This window comes from Ceratotherium simum, chromosome 12 (genome assembly GCF_057802395.1).
Source record: "Ceratotherium simum simum isolate JZ-2026a chromosome 12, ASM5780239v1, whole genome shotgun sequence".
In the NCBI taxonomy this organism is placed as follows: Eukaryota; Metazoa; Chordata; class Mammalia; order Perissodactyla; family Rhinocerotidae; genus Ceratotherium; species Ceratotherium simum.
In genome coordinates, this window is record NC_141911.1 from 37547843 (window position 1) to 37567258 (window position 19416).

The 19416-nt window shown below is 39.8% G+C and overlaps 1 protein-coding gene across 3 annotated transcripts in view; it reads right to left on the reverse strand.

The window, feature by feature from the left end:
* The window catches only part of ARHGAP10 (Rho GTPase activating protein 10), a 291557-nt gene that overhangs the window by 116907 nt on the left and 155234 nt on the right, over positions 1-19416 (reverse strand). For all 3 annotated transcript variants that reach the window (XM_087437555.1, XM_004420900.3, XM_087437556.1), the window contains exon 14: positions 3145-3219. In XM_087437555.1, coding sequence (XP_087293681.1) covers positions 3145-3219 — 75 coding nt within the window. The remainder of the gene's footprint in view (positions 1-3144; positions 3220-19416) is intronic.

Below are 19416 nucleotides of genomic sequence, written 5' to 3' on the forward strand. Positions count from 1 at the left end.
AACTGCCATTAGTATTTTCACGCTGGCAGCTCTGAAGAGAAACAAAGGGGTGGAGGGAGGGGGAGGGAAGTAGGAGGAGGAGGAGAGGGGAATGGGACAGGGGAAGGAGGAGGAAGAAGGGAAGAATGGAGGGAGGGGGAAGAAGGGATGGAGGGGAGGCAGGGAGAGAGGGGGAAGAAGGAGAGGGGAGGAGTGAGGGGAGAGAGGGGAAGATGGAGAGGGAGAGGGGAGGTGGGTGGGGGAGGGGAGGAGGAGGAGAAGGGAAGGGGACAGGGGAGAATGGAGGGAGGGGAAGAAGGGATGGAAGGGGAGGCAGGGAGAGAGGGGGAAGAAGGGAGAGGAGAGGAGTGAGGGGAGAGAGGGGAAGAGGGAGAGGGAGAGGGGAGGGGGGAGGGGAAGTTGGGAAAGGCGAGGAGGGAGGGGGATGAGAGGGGGAGGGGGAAGAAGAATAATGGAGAGAAACATTTTTCTTTATTTTCATCTTAAATGTGAAGGATGAAAATACACTAAAAAAGGAGACAAGTGAAGAAAACTTGCAAGATATTAAGCACGCATCCTTTCTTTAGAAATCACAAACTTTTACACAAGAGTATTTAAACACTTAGAACATTTGAAACAAAGAATATAAAAATATTTTATGTAGAAATGGCAAAAAATAGAAAAATAACACCAAAGTAAATAATCAGCTCTTAAGAACTAAAGAAATCAAGTAAACGGAAGTTCTTGTCAAAAAATATTAAATGGCTTGGAACTGTTTCTCAGATACTTAAAAACTAGGTTATTTCTCATTTCTACAAAGAAAAACGCATTACAATTATTTGAAAAAACTCAAACGTGAAATAAACATTACCGCTAAGAATAGTAATTTTAACAAATAACTGCCCAATGCCACAAATGGGCAAAAGCATCAGAACTAACTTATCGAGAGGGAGAAAAAATATTGATTGGTTTAAAAGAGCAGAGTTAAAAATTTGGCAGACTTACTCAACTTTTTTTTTCCTAAGATATATACCCTTAAAACAATATCGAGAGGTGGAAAAGTTGGAGAGAAAGAATATCCATGGGAGAGTGTATACATGACTATTCAGTAACTCTCAAGTCTTGTTTGGAAAAGGTATAAATTATTTGAATTTGAACACTCACCGAATCAGGATGAAAGGAAAGCAATATCTTAAGGAAATCTTAAATTTATTAGGATATAGTGAATAAATCTGTTTTCTTAAGAGCTAAAGTTTGAGTTGGTAACAAAGTAACAAGAAAGTGGTATGAATGCCAATAAAAATCCCAAGTTTGTGATTGACAATCTTAAATTCCTACCAGGACTTATTTACAGATTAAGTAAAAATTTACATTGTGTAGCTCCCCCTTAAATGAACTACTTAATAAGGAAATAACAAGTTGGTATGTTTCCCTTGCATCAACTCCCCAACTTCCTCTGTTTGGCGAACGATATGACTGAAAACACAGCATTTCCTTTGCCAACAACTGAAATGACATTGGTCACACTTGTGTCCTGGACTTCTCTACTCTGAGTCTCATGGAAAGTGAAAGCAGTTTTCCAGGTCATGAATTTTTGAGGGTTTCAATATTTTAAAACACCTTGCAAGTTAAGGACTATCTTGAGACATTTCCCATGAGCAGAGCAAAACCACCACCTTAGTTCAGGGATGCAGACCCTATGGGATATTACAAGATTAAGAACAAATTTTGAGACAGCTTAACACCTCAGCGTGACCACAGAAACACCTTTGTTCGAACTTCCCTTGAACATAAACAAGTAGATAATAAAAATAATGTTAGGATCCTTATGACCAATTTGCTGCCAAAGCGTGCTGTTCAGCCAAAATAGCCCCTTCTGATATCCACAGAGTCTTCCAGTTCTAATCATTATAACACTATCTTGGAAATGAGAGAAGTGTTTCTAATTTTAAAATTAACTAAAAGCAGATGCTGTCATCCCATTAAACTCTTCCAGCTGCTACTGAACCACTGGCAACCTGAGTCTATTTAATTTGGAGACCACTAATGGTAAAAAGGAAAATCTGACTGCCAAAATTGCAAACCCTAGTTAAACCAGAGAGGCAGAAAATGAAAACAGCTCATGAAAGCAAACGTATTCTAATACAGCTCTCCAAGTGATGACAGGCAATTTTTCCAGTGGTTAATAGCTAAAAAAAGGTGGTTGCTTACTAAATCTTTAATTCAAATACAGCCAAACAAGCAATCCTACCTGTAACATGCTAGTTGATTTTATTCATCATGGTTTATGCTTCCTAAAAATGAGTCTTTGCTACAATGCTTTAAGATGCCAACAGGTTTAAATGCATTGACAGCATACCTGAGGGCACTGTTAATACTGATTAATGAAAGTGAGATATCAAATTAATATTTAGCAAGGTCATAATGACAGAATGGACTGACATACAGGCCCTGAAGCCTGATAAGTTATCATTAGTCCTCAAGAGGCAGCCTGCTTTGGGGTGGGCAAAGAAGTGGGGCATCTTACAGGTGGCACTGAATTGACAGCAGCATGTAATGTAAAAGCGCTTTGTCATTCACATAATGTCTGCAGTAATGAAATGAATTCACTTTCTGGCTTCCTCTAGTCTGCAATGCCAAAGAACACTGTGTTATCAGCACAGATGGAGCATGCATGGTTCTGGAGAAGAGCCTGGTGCAAACTACAAACAAGCCACTGTGAATACCAATGAATCCCTGAGAATCAGACCCTTGCTGTCAAGTGACAGTTTTGGAAGCTCCATAAAAATGAGCGAGTCCCAGTGGTCTTGTCCAACCAAATGTACTGTCAAGACACTGGACAGGCAATTTGGAAGCCATGCAAATCACAGAGGCCTAGCTGCTACTTTCCTGTGAGAAGCAAGCACAAGAAGACATTCACTCATGAGCTGCATTCTTTTTTCTTCAACTTTATAGTAAGTAAAGAGGGAGGGGATAATCTGTGCTGATGCAAACACGAATCTACTTCTCTGAGTCAACTGTCTCTGCTCAGGAGAAAACTAGTCTAGGCAGTAGAAGAAAAGAATGGATTCACAAGTATGCTGTATGTTACTGTGAAATATTAAGTTGTGAAGTCAACGAACATAAACGAATAATGCATGGAAAATGATTAGAAAAGAGGCATACCCATCAACATACTCAGAAGTCTCTGGACCTTTGAACTCACCCCCACAACTCTGTACAATCCTTGGTCATTTATACCTATTGGAAGAGACAAAATGTTAGCAAAATCCAAGACTGTCATATTTTAAACGCTGTCAACAAACAGTTGCATTCAGAATCTTTGCTAACTCACATTAGCAGCATTCCTGTTGACTATAAAAATAACGTTTGACAAAAGCAAGTGTTTACCGACTTGTTTTAGCAGCCCGGTATTCATGAGTTACTGTTGGAAAATAATCTCATAAAACAGTGTTCCATGTGGACAAAACATAATGAGTAAACGTTAATGAAATAAGTTACTTAAGTAGTACTCATGGGAACCAGTGCCATTTGTGAAGATGCATAACTTTCATGTTTATTATGTTTACTTATTCTTGACATTTTTCTTGAGAAGTTTTAGCCTTTTAAAAATAACATGGTGCCGATTAGTACACAGAAAGAAATCATTGTTTGGATGATTCTTGAAGACCATGGAAATGCATTTAAAACTAAGGCAGAATTTGTTTTTTTTTAAGAGCTGTTACATGCACTGTCCAGTGAGCAGCTCTGAATCTTCAAATGAGTATCACCACAAACTATACACCAAAATGAATGGAGTCCCTGCAGACTCTCTCTGCAGAGACCTGGCAACAAAGTATCCCTGAGCACAACAGACAAGAAATAAAGGCAAGAAAATGTATGGTCTAATATAATTTAGTATATTGAACACACGGCCTTGTTTGGACTCTGATTTGAACAAACCAATTGTAAAAGGACATTTTTGAAACAATCAGGAAACTCTGAGTGGCATTAAGGCTATGTCAGAAAATGTCCATATTTTTTAAGTTACTTACTTTGAAAGGAGTGAAAGCAACCTATCTTAGATTTGCTTTAAGATAGAGGAAGGGATAAAGGAAGCAATTGTAGCAAAATCTTGACCATTGCTGAGTCTGAGCAATAAGAATATGGGAGTTCATTGTACCACTCTTTCTACTTTTTTTTATGCTTGAAAACTTTCATAATAAAATAATGACTTCCAAAACAACGTGACTTCTTTTTATTTTTTGTAAGAGTTGCAGCTTTCTGCCTGTGTTTATTTTCTGCACTACCAACGTGCAAGTTAACAAGAACACGACTGGCTGACAAGGAGGTGATGCCTCTAATCCCCAAAGTTTCCAAAACAACACCAAAAAGGCCACGGAGTTTGCCCAAGGCAGCTTTCTTTCTTTTGGCCTCCCTGCATGGGGTGATGAAAAGAATACTAGACAGAGTCTAAAGAACTGGATTCAAGTCACAGCTCAGTCCCCCTTGAGCTCTGAGACCTTAGGCAAGGCAAGGAAACCTCTCTCAGTCTCGATGCTGCATCTGAGATCAAGGACAGCATCCTGTGCCCTGTTTTGGTGGGAGGGAAATGAGATGATACCAACACGTACTCTGTCAATTATAACACACAGCACACACACAAGCTTTTATTATTCCTTGCAAAAATGAGTATTTCTTTCTCTTCTTTTTCTTTTTTCCTTTTATGTCTCCTTATTCTTTTTTTTAAGCTTCGCAAACGTCCTATCTGTCTCTTATGTGCTGCACTGTGCCCCCCCCAAAGTCATTTATGTTGCATTCCTAATCCCCAGAACCTGAGAATGTGACTATATTTGGAAACAAGGTCTTTAAAAGAGGTAATCCGGTTAAAATGAGGTCAGTAGGGTGGGCCCTAATCCAATGACTGGTATCCTTATAAGAAGAGATTAGGACACAGACACACACAGAGGGAAGACAATGTGAAAACCCAGGGAGAAGATGGCCATCGACAAGCCAGGGAGAGAGGCCTCAGAAGAAACCACCCCTGCCAAAACCTTGATCTCGGGTTTCTAGCTCCGAGAATTGTAAGAAGATAAACTGCTGTTGTCTAAGTGCCCCAGTCTGTGGTACTTTACAATGGCAGCCCCAGCCAAGACAGACACCTTCTCTCTCAGTGATCTCCACAGAGCTCCAAGAGCCAGGAGAGCAGAGGCCAGCCCCTCAGCCTACTCAAGTCTATTCAGAATGCTAATGAACCAAAGCAGCAGAGGGGCACCTTCCTGACAGAGAATGCTCACCGACTCCAAGAGAGGAGAAAAATACAGGTCAGCACCGCCGGTAGTTGGAAAAAAGAAAAGCGAATTGTCAAAAAACACAAAAATCAGAATTCGAGCCTGTTACAGAAAAAAGACTGGGCCTCATTCCCTCCTGCTCCTAGAGGCCAGAAGGCCATGTCCAGAGTTTAAAATACCAGAGGATATTTTTCAATACTACTCTATTTAAGAAACCGAAAATAGCTTGACCTCGGAGCCAGAAGCCAAAAGAGCACGTCATACTCTGCAGTCAAACAAATGTGCCTGTATGAGAAATGCCCGAAATATATAGAGAGAAATGAAATAAGAATGTTACTTCAGCAATAATCATCACTCTCTGCTGGTAATTACTATCAGATAATTGATCAAGTTCAAGTTCATCAACCTGAGAAAAGGAGAGTTAATTGCTAATGCATAATGAAAGGTGCAAAGGGGAATTAATGCTACTCAACACAGTTTTTACTTTTTTTAAATGAAATTTAAATAAACCTTGTACAGAAGCAGCTTGGAAACAGCATGTAAAACATACACATTCAAGTTGTGTAGGATTTTCTGTTTCTTGTTACACTGTCCTTAAAAGCTCTAGACTAAGAAAATTGTAACATACTTTCTATCTATGAACACATACCTGTCATACAAAAACATCAAATAGATACATTGGAAGAATATAAACCAATCAATACGCCAAGTCCTACCAGTGGGTTTATCATATCCTCTCCAGCTCCTCTTCTAAAGTTCCTTCTTTCAGCCAAGTATTAGAATTCTGAAATTTGGACTTCCTCCCTGTCACTTTCCAAATTCAATAGAGCAATGTCCACCTTTTCTTCAAACTTCAGACTAATCTCTGCTTCTTCAACACAGTCTTGAATTTTATGCAAACATATTTATTAAGGCATCCTTTCAGGGAAACACACACAACCATAATCCATTCTGAACATCATCATCATTTTTTTCAATCTTTTTATTTTTCAAACCACTTTGATCATCTAAGATCTCTTCCACCTCCGTTTACGAGTAAGCCATCAGATCAAGTCCAAATTCCTCAGCTGAACAAGTATGTAATTCATAAACACATAAATATTCATAATGGGCCCCACCTTCCCTACCCACATTTACTGCAGAGTATTTGCCTTAATCAGAGCAGACCCCTGACTATTACCCACAAATAACCAAATTCATTCCCTCCTCAGGCAGAAGTCTCTGACAGGAATGTTCTTGCCCTTCTCTTCACAAATTATTCATCTGTCAAATATTTACTCATCAACTATGTACCAGGTGCTATCCTAGCTGCCCAAGATTCAACAGTGAGCAAATAAAGTCCCATCCAGACCCTCAAAACAAGATAAAATCCCTCCTTTTCTGACACCACTCCACAGCGATATTTCCTTTTTCTGAACATGACTCATCACTGATTCCTTTTAACACCCGATTACATTTTAAAACAAGCCCACAATCTCTTATTTACACTTCCCAAAATCAAAAAATCAAAAATCTGAATGCTTGACCTGACATCATATTATTTAAGTCTGTATTTTTCCCCACTCACTATGAATATTCATATGTCACCATGTTATAAGTAATTTTCACACCAAACCTATCTGGAGATGTTATATACTATACAGTATATGTCCTACATTATCTTCTCTAAAACGCATCCAACCTCAGATTTTTCAAATTAAGAATTGCAGACCTGTGTTCTACCTTCTCTCCCCAAATACACAGAAATATTACCTAGAAACATACTAAGTCAACCTTGGCTTTTGTTTTTTTGCTTTTAAAAGCTTTCCTGGTACCTTACATAGAATAGTTGGGTACAGAATAACTATGGGTAGGTTGATTTGACTTGAAATTAATTTAGAACTACAGATAAAGATCGGACTTGGGCCAAAACAGATATTACAATTAGGAACTGAAAACTTAAAGTTAAAATATTCAAGTTATTAAAACTTTTTTAGGATATCAAGGCTTACTGATAGATATCATTACTACAACACTTTCTAACTTTTAACAAAAACTTGTAATCTGGTCAAAGTGTTTATAGGCCCAAAGATACTTTTTCTTTTAATAAGTGAAATTGGTTCTGATCGATTGTAAAGAAAAATAAGTGCTCTCCATTACAGTGACGAGTAGCAGATGACAGCTGTCCTTGGGCAAAGTGGATGAGGTGAGATCAAATGTGTCTTCCTTCCCACCATCTGTCTCCTCCAATCTCACACAGTGCTGTCATAGGGCACTACCCATATCTTCCTTGAGGAGAGGGTCAAGAAGCAGGAACAAGTCAACTTTCATCATCATCTCTGCCCAACCGTTTCCCTCTCAGAACCCAAATGATGCTCCCAGAGCCAGAATCTATTCAGCTCCAGAAAAGACCTGCATGGAACTACTGAACACCAGCAGGCACCCAGAGGCTCTTGTAGGTGGGCTAGAGAACAAAAGAGAAAATAAGATGCTGTGGGACAAGAGAAGAATTAGATATAAGAGAAAAATAAAACCTGAAGAGTTGATAAATTCAGTTAACAGAGGTGGAGGCAAAGGCTGGATGGCTGCAACTGGCAAGTAAACGTGATAAGAAGAAAACAGTGGCATTTAGAGTCAAGGAGGACAAAGGGAGAAGACAGGTAATTAAAACACACACACACAGAGGAAAGGTAAACAGAGGGAAAAGGAATACAAAGTGAAAGGAGAAACTGTAAATAAATGAGAAGATAACAGGCTAGAAATTATATAACATTTCATTTCCTGTTAATTTCACAAAAATTATTGCATACTTACTATATTTTAAGTACTGAGGTAGAAAACAGTGAAGACACAGGATAAAATTAAAAAGAGAATTAAAATTAAAGAGAGAGCAACTTGAGACCACCCCAGCCATCAAGTCTTTCCTTCTTTTTTGGCTTCAAGAGCAGACCCTATACCCAATTGCTCAGTATTCTTAACACCTTGCATGGTCCTCAGCACATGGTAAACATTTGACAAATGAACTGAATAAATTAATGAATGAATTGAATACATGATTAATAAGTTAATGACTGATTAGTAAAGGCATATGGAAAGAAAATAAAAAGAGACAGAAAAGGTTATTCATCATAACTAGAAAAGATAGAGATAACATTAAGGAGTAAGGCTCAAAGTGGAACAGAAACACTTTTGATGGTAACAGGCACAAAATTATTAAAAAGAGTTTTCCAGGTGTAGGATTCTACAGAAATAAATGATCAAATTCCATGGGTCTGTAAACTAACATTCATTCAGCCTTCATCTGGTAACCAGCAGAATGCTTGATAGAATGAGGTAACTGGTCAATATTTGTGGAGGGACTGAACTGCTTCTTTGCACTTGTGCATGTTGACAACAGGGGTGAAAGGTCATTAATGCTCACGTTAACATTCACAAGATTGACATCAAAAGTCTGCAACATGTCATTATTAATGAGGCACATGCACATATATATACATGTACATGCATAAGTGCAAATATAGATTTACATATCCCACCAGGACGGCAAAGAGAAATTCTCCTAAGGGTTACATAATAAAAAAATATACAGGGGCCGGCCTGGTGGCGCAAGTGGTTAAGTGCGTGCGCTCCGCTGTGGCAGCCCGGGCTTCGCCGGTTCGGATCCCGTGCCCACACCGACGCGCCGCTTGTTAGGCCATGCTGTGGCGGCGTCCCATGTAAGTGGAGGAAGATGGGCATGGATGTTAGCCCAGGGCCAGTCTTCCTCAGCAAAAAAGAGGAGGATTGGTATTGGATGTTAGCTCAGGGCTGGTCGTCCTCACCAAAAAAAAAAAAAAACAATGTTATGTATACATAAATATTAACCATAATTGTAAATATTAACTAATCTTGAAAGATTTTTGAAAATAAAAGGGAAAGCACTATAGGTAAAATGATTAGGAAAAACTTGTGAAGAAACATCTAGCATGTGATGTGTTATAGAATGATGTATTATAAAGATGACTCAAAGAAAAGCAATATGAGGCTCATAAATATTTTTCCAGGTGACAAGTGAATTACAAAAATTTCATGTTTTCTTTACCATATATTTATAACTAATCTTCAATAAACATTATGTTTAAGTGTCTGTGTAAGTCCAGTAAACACTTTGCAGGCTATCCACTGTACTGAGTTACATAAAAATAAACAGGTTCATACACAAAGATACTCTTCCAAGATACTGGGCAATTCATAACATTTTAAGGTTCCGTAAAAAAAAATGCATGTTTATATTAAATTAGTTTTAAATATAAGCAGACAAAACCAAGAATGATTTGCTCTGTTTCATCAAGGGGACAAAACATTCAACATCATAAATTTAAGATATTGTATTTATACAATTGAAGAATTCCAAAACTTTGGTTAAAAAAAGGCTTTATTTTTAACATTTACAATGCATTAAGTATTTCAAAAAGCCAAGTAAGAGAATTGCTAAACACTGGGACAGTTATAAAATTAACTATAGCTGTACAAAGATAAACAGCTCAATCAAACCATGAAAAGACGTGGAGGAACTTTAAATGCATATTACTAAGTGAAAGAAGCCATTATGAGAAGGCTATGTACTGTATGATTTCAGTAAAACTATGCAGACAGTAAAAAGATCAGTGGTTGCCAGGGATTAGGGGGGAGGAAGGGATGAATAGGTAGAACACAGAGGATTTTTAGGGCAGTGAAACTGCTCTAGATGATACTGTAATGGTGGATACATGGCATTATACATTTGTCCAAACCCATAGACTGTAAAAGACCAAGAGTGAACCGTAAGGTAAGTAAGGTAAATTATGTACTTTGTGTAATTATGATGTGTCAATGGAGGTTCATCAATTGTAACAAATGTACACTCTGGTGGGGGATGCTGATAATGTGGGAGGGTATGCGTGTGTAAGGGTACAAGGTATATGGGAAATCTCTGTACCTTTCCCTCAATTTTGCTGTGACCCTAAAATTGCTCTAAAAAAGTTTTAATAAAAAAAAAGTCTGTGTTAAAAAAAAGATAAGCAGTTCAAAATGACACTGATTAACATTTTAATCTTACTAGATCTTGGAGCCCTCATCAAAAAAAAAAGCATATCCTGGAAACTCATTTATGTTAAGGCTGTAAGATACAAATTATTACAAGTTGAGGTTACTGATATCCCGGAAAATTCCAACTCTACCCAGCTCCCGGTTGTGTGACCTGGCAAGTTACTCAATCTCTCTGCGTCTCAGCATCTTTATCTGGAAAATGAGGTTAATGGTGGGATGAAGTTGTTGTGAAAATTAAAGGAGATAATGTTTGTAAAGGATTTGAATGAGTCTCACACACTAAGCATTCATTAAAAAATTTAATTGTAGCATAAAATAAAAATTAATATCAAAAAGCCCAGCACCATACATATAAAAGTCACCCTAACCAAGTGAATGTAGTCTACAGCCCACTTTCATAAAATAAACCACATGTTGGGAAGAGAGTCAAAGTTTATTTAATACAGATGACTCATGGAAAATATAAAATTCCTATTCACCAAGACATTTGGAATTTCTCCCCTGGATGATAATTATTTGGGCAGCAGATAGAAAAACATTACAGACAGCTACTATCTGCCAGGAACTAATCTGCATTTTTCTTCCTATGAAGTCTTGCTTTCAGTTTCATGTTGGCCTTCACATAGTCTTTTCATATGAATCCATTTTGTGTATTATGAGGAATAGCTACCTCACCAGCAGGCACTTTGAGGAAAGGTCTTATGATTTCACTCACATGGTCTTCCCACACCCAAACCAACCAGAGGCTGAGCTCAGAAATCCAACAGCTTGGCACAATGAGGGCAGCTGTGCCTACTGAGGCTGGCCGTCACATCCCCTTCCGTTACTGCTTCCCATCCCAGCATACGTGAGAACTACAGAAAAGCACAAGGCAAATATCCACTTTCAGGTCTAAGCCAGTATTTTTGGAAGTACTGATAATTTCAAGACTCTTCAGACAAATCTAGGCTTGACTCTAAGTCTCATCCTCTCAAATTCAAATCTCAAATACAAAGGGTATTTGGTTTATTAGCTGTATCTTTGTATTAGGGTCAGAACGGACTGTACATTCCCAATACTCCGTGTGGATGGCCTCATTTCTAGTTTCTAGCCAACACAAGAGAAAGCATTTTTGCTTCAGACCAGACAACTGCCTGCTGCTATTCCTTGTACCAAGCCAGTGGGCGGGGTGCCCAAACAGGGGCAAGAGGAAAGCTACAGAACAGGGAGTTTCCTCTTTCATTAGTAACACCTGGGGTCCCCAACACTCCCCAGTGTTTTGAAGTCTAGCTGTCCCAGGATGAAACAAAGACCACTAGCTATGACTCATTCAACCTGTGCTTCCTTCAGTCTTTCCTCAGTGTGAACCTTGGGGAAAAGGTTATCTAACAGCCTCTGAGCCTCCCAGAATTCAGCTTCCCTTCCACCACTACGTTGTGTTGTCAACGAACTATTCCCCTCACCTTACTTCTACTGCCACAGGATAATTCTTAGAGTCAGGAGACCAGGATCCGAATCTCAGCTCTGCCACTTTCTAGTTGTGTGAACTGTGGCAGGTTTAGCCTTGACTTGTTCCGAGCCTCAGACTCCTCATATGCACCCGAGCCCAATAAAGAAGATATATCTGCTCAACTACCTACTGAGTTTTGTAGAGATTGGGTGAGCTAGAGTACACGAAATATTCAGAAAACATAAAATGCCATTTCATAGGATTTTAAATATTGTCAGATGCAGCTTCCACACTGACATTATGTCTGCCACTAAGAGACTTCCCAAGATGTTGCAGAGATTCTCAGCAAAAGGGGGCAAATCTTCCTTGGGCTGATGGTGTACAATTTGTCTTCTCTTTATTCCTTCCTTATCTCCAACATCCTCAGAAGATCAGCCTATAGAGCCTCCATCTCCTTATCTTCATGGTGGTTAAGAGCACCAGCATTAAAAACCTCAGTCTTGGATTTGAGTTGTAGTCTGCTTTTAGCTCTGAGACTTACAGAAGTCAAACCACGTCTCTTTGCTTCAGCTGCTCAAGCAAAACGGAGAAATACCACTGTCTCATAGCGTTCTTGTGAGAATAACACATAAGAAGTACAACTTGTACAACCTGGCTGTTCTCTAGGTTCCTGCCTTCCCAACCACTAAACCCATTGGTTGGTTCTCGGTCTTCTTCCTACCTGCGCTTTCTAGAGCATTTGACACGACTGACTTCCTCCTTTTTGGAATCTCCCCTCTTGTGGATTCCTTTACACTACACTTTCTTGATTCTCCTCCTACCCCACTGGCTGTCTCCTTCATTAATTTTCTTCCTCTTATCCCCTAAATGCAAAGATTCCCAAAGATTCTGCCCTTTGCCCCATTATTTTCTTGCCTCATCATCCACCTAAATGACTTCCTTACACTCAAAACTTCACCTCTGTGAAAATGATGCCCAACAACTCTCCTGTTGCCATCATTCTATTTTTGTTGTTGTTGTTGAGGAAGATTGGCCCTGAGCTAACATCTGTGCCAATCTTCCTCTATTTTGTATGTGGGTCACTGCCACAGCATGGCTTGACGAGTGGTATAGGTCCATGCCTGGGAACCAAACCCGTGAACCTGGGCTGCCGAAGCAGAGCCTGCTGAACTTAACCACTATACCATGTGGCCGGCCCACCCTCATTCTATTTCTGACGGAATGCCAAAAGTACCTTGAATTCAGGATATCTAAAACCAATCTATGGGTCGGCCCCATGGCTTGGCGGTTGGGTGCATGCGCTCTGCTGCTGGTAGCCCGGGTTCGATCCCAGGCGCATGCCGACGCACCGCTTCTCCAGCCATGCTGAGGCCGTGTCCCACATACAGCAACTAGAAGGATGTGCAGCTATGACATACAACTATCTACTGGGGCTTTGGGGGGAAAAATAAATAAATAAAATTATAAAACCAATCTATATTCCTCCTAAACCTATTGCTCCTTTTGCACGCTCTGTCCTGGCCAAAGCTGTCTTCATCTATCTGGGCTGGAAAGCTTGGAGTCAGATCTCACTTTTCCCTTTCCATTACTTCCTACATCCAACAGGTTACCAGATTCTGTTTTTCTGCCAAATCTCTCTTCCTATCCATCCCTTCTTTCCACTGCCAATGCCTTAATTTAAACCTCCATCATTTCTTATTTGGATTATTTCTAAAATCCAACCAGCCACCCTGCCTTCTGCCTCTTCTCCCTCCCCAACCCCACTCCCATCAATTCCACGTCCTGTCAAAGATCTGAACACACCCCTGCTCAAATCTGTCAATGTCTCACCACTCCCTACAGGACTAAGGTAAATATGCAGCACAGGACCTGGGATCTGCTACACTCGGGCCTCAACTGCTCACAAAGCATCTTCTCACATCATACCCACCCACTTGCCTCTGTCAGCAACACCCCAGGGTGGGTGAACACCCTCTATTCCAGTATCTCCCCTGGAGCAAAAAGCAGGTTTGCTTGCAGCCTTGGAAAATAGCAATAGCATCTCTCTCTAGAGCAAAGGGCAGCCATGCTTGCCAACTATTATAAAAGAGTTGAGTTTCCTAAATTCAGAGGTTTTTTTCCTATAATACAACCCACTGTGTGTGCAAATATCACCTGGCCCTCTTCACAGTGTGCTTGGGCATTGGGGCGTAGGGAACCAGCTCAAAATGCAATACTGTGGCTAGTGAGAGTAATAAAATGTCCTTTGTCTCTGATCAAGGAACCTTGTGTCTTCTACCAGTATTCGTGAAACTATGCAGGATAACTTGTTCACATGAACGTAGCATAAAACCTCAGAGCCATCACTGTCTTGAAACTAGACTGAAGCTAATCTTTAAGAACAGAAACCATATCTCCATCATTTTTTCCTCCAATATCTTCCCTGCAGGAAACACCCAAAAACTGCTGACTAAAGCCCGCCAAACATGTGCATGCCCAGGAATAGGTTTAAGTATTAAAGTAAGCTGGAATGGATGGGACAGCTAAATAAAAGTACATTTTATTTTCAAACTCATCACTCATGTAGCTCAAGTTTGAGTAGTTACAAAATTTTACTTATATAAATCAGAAAAGAGACTCAAACTCATGGCAAAAGTTGGCTGCTGTTTTTTGCAAGATTCCTTTCATCCCTTCTCTATGGAAATCAGAACATTAGAAAAGCCCTAACGGTGTCTCGCTGCTGCCACCTGCCTCTCCCCCGCAGAGCAGCTTCGGTATCAGGGACTAAGTCAATGTTAGGCAATCCTGGACAGTCTCTTTTTGGGGGAAAGCTTGAGATCATCTAAAAGCCATGGTCTTCTTTCTGAGCCTCATCTTTTTCTTCTCTGCCCCCTGGCCATTTTATTGCTCAAGTGTCCACACGGCACTGAGGAACAGAAGGTTGAAAGCCAAACCAGTTAATTTTGCTGTTTGTTACAAGAGCCACACAAAATTACTAGATAAAGTGAACTCAAGTGATTTATTTCCCCATGTAAATTACTATTTTTAAAAAACTAAGTTTCTCAGTGTGCCCAGAGCCTTGAATCAATAATGGGACTACCTAATTATGATGGGCCTCAATTAATAGATTTATCTCTAAATAAGCAACCTCACATTTACTGAGCATTCAATATGTGCCAGCGTCCCCAGCATTCTCTTTTCATTCCCACAGCAACCCTACGAAGGAGATATTACCATTATCCCATATTACGCTTGATAAAATCAAGACACAAAGAGATTAAGTAACTAACTTGGCATGGTTGCAGAGCTGATAAGTGGTGAAACAGATACTAATCAAGACTGACTTCTGAGCTCATGCTCTGCACCACTATGCTGAGAGCGCCCCAAGAGCCTTACAGTGAAATGCCACAGACCTCATCAGAATTGCAACCAAACACACAAAACCCAGCATGCTACTCTGTAGCAAGGTAGTTTAACCATTTGTGCCTATTAATTTTACTCAACCATTCATGTGGAAGCTAATAGCCTTGGAAGCTTATTTGTTCTTAAAACAAATAAGATTACTAATTGAGAAAATGAATAATCAGTCCTGACTCGCCTGGATTTAGGATTTCAATTTTGCATTTGCATTTCTGCAGACACCACAAGACTCTTCAGCTCCCTCCCACGTAAGACTGTCCTCTGTATCCACCCACACTCATCTCACACCCATTCTGATTAAAAAAAGAGACAGCGAGCAAGAAACTCTAGTTTACTTGCTGTAAATTTTCCGGGGACAGCTGTTCTTTATTTTCTTCATTTTGCACGTAATTTGCCCTTGGCAATTTAAGATTAATGTGCAATCATGATAAAATACGTTGCAAGTTCACTTTGGGTGTCTTGCCTCCCACAAAGATTAATACCAAAACTATACATTAGCATCTTCTACCAGGCCCATCTTGAGACCCCATAAAATTCCAGAAGTGCTCTGGAGGCAGAAAACTCCTTAAGCCAACTTCAGAAAGATTTTCCAAAAACCTAAAACTTTGCTTTCCAAAGGGAAATTCACTTTTACATGCAACAAATCAAAGACTGTCACATCTTAGATGTGGCTTCCTACTTGTAGCCCATGAATTCACAGCTTGTTACAATGCTGAATTTGATAACTGACAGCTTGCCTAGACCGACATTTTAATGCCATACTCTAGAAATTAAAGTGAATATTCAAATTATTCACATATGGAAGATTTTTTAAGAGAAACGTCATAAACAAAAGTGGCATACAAATTTAGTTTTAAATGATGACTATTTAAAAAACAGCAACGAAAAGAAGTTTTTAAGCAAAAAGAGTCTTACTTTGTTTTTGCATATTTTACAATGTATGCACCTGAAAAACTAGGTGTCATGCAGTTCCAGAAAAAGACGTAATGGGCGTGGGAGGTGGGTCCTTTTTACAGAGGGGAGTTACTTACTTAAGGAAATTATGTAGTTACTCTCCAAGCTCTGACAGCATAAAACTCTTTCACGTGTAAGATGATGTATCTTTCTATGTCTAAAATATTCCCCGTAATTCAGAAAGATGTTGACAAATTCATAAAGGAATGAAAACCAATCCTACTTTTGTTAATTGAAAGTACTAATTCCAACCATATATAAAAGAATAAATTCTTCCAATAATTTTACAAATTGTTGGAACCCATAATATTGCCAAGGTGGCATTTTAGTCAACTCTGAATACTCAAGCAAAAAGCATTGCTTATTGTTTACTGTGAGTGCAAGGCATTGACTGTACTTACAAATGAAAAGAGGTAAGCAAAGGATAAACAAGACATTTTCTCTACTCCAAGGAAACAATCAAGTTCTAGAAACAAAATAAATATGTGTAATATAATTAACCATACCAGGCAACATAACTGCCAAATGAGGAACACGGATATTTCACGAATAAAACAATCCAGGGGGAAAGATGGAAAGAAGAAATAAAGAAATACATTCAACGAATATCTACTATGTACAAAAAGCAGTTCTTTTATCCTCACAAACACAGGTGGAGGTAGACAGTGTGAATGAACTTCCTAGTTACATTCTTTTAGGAACAAAGGGTATGAGCGGTTAAGAATCTTTCCAAAATGCCTATCTTACTGCACCTACTCTGGAGCTTAAACTTGGACGACTCCTTATCGACCCACGGAGAGTAAACCCTCTGCAGAGCAATCCGAGCGCCTCTGTCTCCCACACTCCTCTCCTGCCATCCCTCCAGCCTTGTCTAAAGACTTAGGACCCAGATGTAACTCACTCGTTCAAACATCTACACTTCAACTCCCACTCTTTCCTCTGCCCAAATCTCCCCACATCGCGCACCTGGACAATTCCTTTTCATCCTTTAGAACTCAGCTTACGTGCTAGGTCCTCAGGGAAGCCCTGAGTTGGTGGTGTTTCAGAGGTCCAGAAGAGCAAAGGAGAAGAATGAGCCCCTCATCTTTGTCCAGAGATGCAGGTGGAACAGCAGACTCCATCATGAGTCACAGATCATGGCGGCCGCACAGTAATGTTTTGTTTTCAGCAAAGCCAAGACAATGGAGGAAAGGTTGTGTAAAACTGCTTGAGAATGAGGGGGTGTTTTCCCACAAAGGGACACATGACCCAGGGCACCAGAAACGAGGCATCATGCAGAGACAGCAGGTAAGAGGGACTGGAAGAGAAACAGTGGGATGAGTGAACAAGATGTGTTAACATTTCTGAATTTACCTTGGATTCACCTACAAAGCATTTGAAATTTGAACTGCCCTTGGCTTTTCAAGCACTGAAACTTGGCCACTTTGAGCCATTCTGTTATTCCTTCTCTCAATCTCACTTTTTAGGATGGAGGTTCTACCCTACACATCTACTCTGCTCACTCTCATAATCTCAGAGCTACATGGATCCATGACCCATGGCCCTCACAAACTATTGTCTCAGGCATGCCCACGTGGCTTCTTCTATCCTCTAAAAGTAGAAGATGAGAAAATCCCTCTCTCCACTCAACTACTCTTACTGGACCTCTCACTGTCTACAGCAGAGGCCCAGCTACCAACAACTCTGATTCAATAAAGCTGATTGAGCCCAGGAATCTGCATTTTCAAGAAGCACCCAGGTGATCCTGCTGTCTGTCATCAGGGCTGCCAGGGACCCCTGAGTTTCCCTGATATCCTTTGTTTCCCAAACTAAAACTTGAAGGTGAAATTCCTTGCAGAACTCTGATCCTCTACGTACAACCAACTGCTGGAAGCAACTACTTCTTCATCTGCCAAATCACTCAGAAGTGTCCATGCTATCTGACTCTACCACCAAATCCATCATCCTGAATCAGCCACCTTCCCTATGGAATACTCCAACCAAGGCAGAATTGTGGGGCTCCTTTGCACGAAGTCATCCCACACATGGCTACCAATTCTAGTTTTCATATTTGCCCTTCTAAGCCTGCTGCTCTGCTCTCCACCACCGCCTAGTACTTATCCAGTTCCTTCATAATTAAATGCAAATACCTGAGTACCTGCTTTTACTCTGTTTCTTCATACTTCCTTTCCAATCAAGTTTGGCTTGCTTCTGTCACACTCTGTCTCCACATCTTTGCTGAGGTTTTTCTAAATGCCAAAATATACTTTCCCAACGTTCAAATCCAAGGAAACCTACTCCTAAACATAGTCCTCAATTAACATCAATACTCAGCAATCCATCAACATGCATTCAAATTCTCTTAATACATGCAAACTTGTAACACTTTTATTTTACTACGTGGTATACTTAAATTACTTCAGATCTCTATATTCTGTCTACCATTATTGGATCAAGGATTATATGTAACCAACCTTTCATATGAATCCCAAAGGCCTAGGGAAAGGCTATGTATAACTTGTGATTGCTCAATAAATACTGATTAACTGACTGGCTTCAGATTAGAATGAGGGTTTAACCGTGATAAGTCACCTGTTCCCGAGAGAAGGAAAAGAACATTGTGCAATTTTCTTTAGAACTTTTCTATTTTGTTTGTTTGAGTTTAAGTTGGGTTATTTTTAAAAAGATAACCCAAGAAAGAAAAAGAAAAGCATTTATGTCATTTTTTAAAAGAACATGTTAGGAAAAAGGTACACTAACTGCTTTAACCAAAACATATAAAATGATAGTTTTCAGAAAATGATAGTCATGTTTAAGACACTGAAAATAGTGATTAAAAATAATTCTTCAATCAGATCTAATTAAACGCCTCTGGTTATTAGGCATGTAGAGCCAAGAAATACACACAGTAATGATATTCACCAAATATTTCCAGCTCTCTACGTGTTTTCCAGGCTCGTGCTTCCTAGACTCTTTGGGGTTGAGTGGGGCCAAGTGGTTATTTCTGACCAATTAGCTGTGAGTAAATGTAACTCACTTCAAGGCCAGAGCATTCACTTGCTGGTCCAAAGTCCTCCAAGAGTTGTTTCCCTCTGGCAAGGCAACCAGGTACCTTTAACTTGGTTGGCTTGCGAAGGCAACCAGGAACCTTTAAGCCCAGGTATCAGTGGTGAGCAAAGCCCTCCCACCAATGCTTGAGTAAGAAATAAGGCTTATTGTTTTAGCCACAGAGACTTATGGGTTTCTTGTGACAAGAACATAAACTAGCTTTATCCTGACTGATGAAAAAAAGTAAGGCAATAAGACCTGTAGCATAAAAAAAGATCAACAGCCATGATAGCTGATTTGCAGGAAATCATT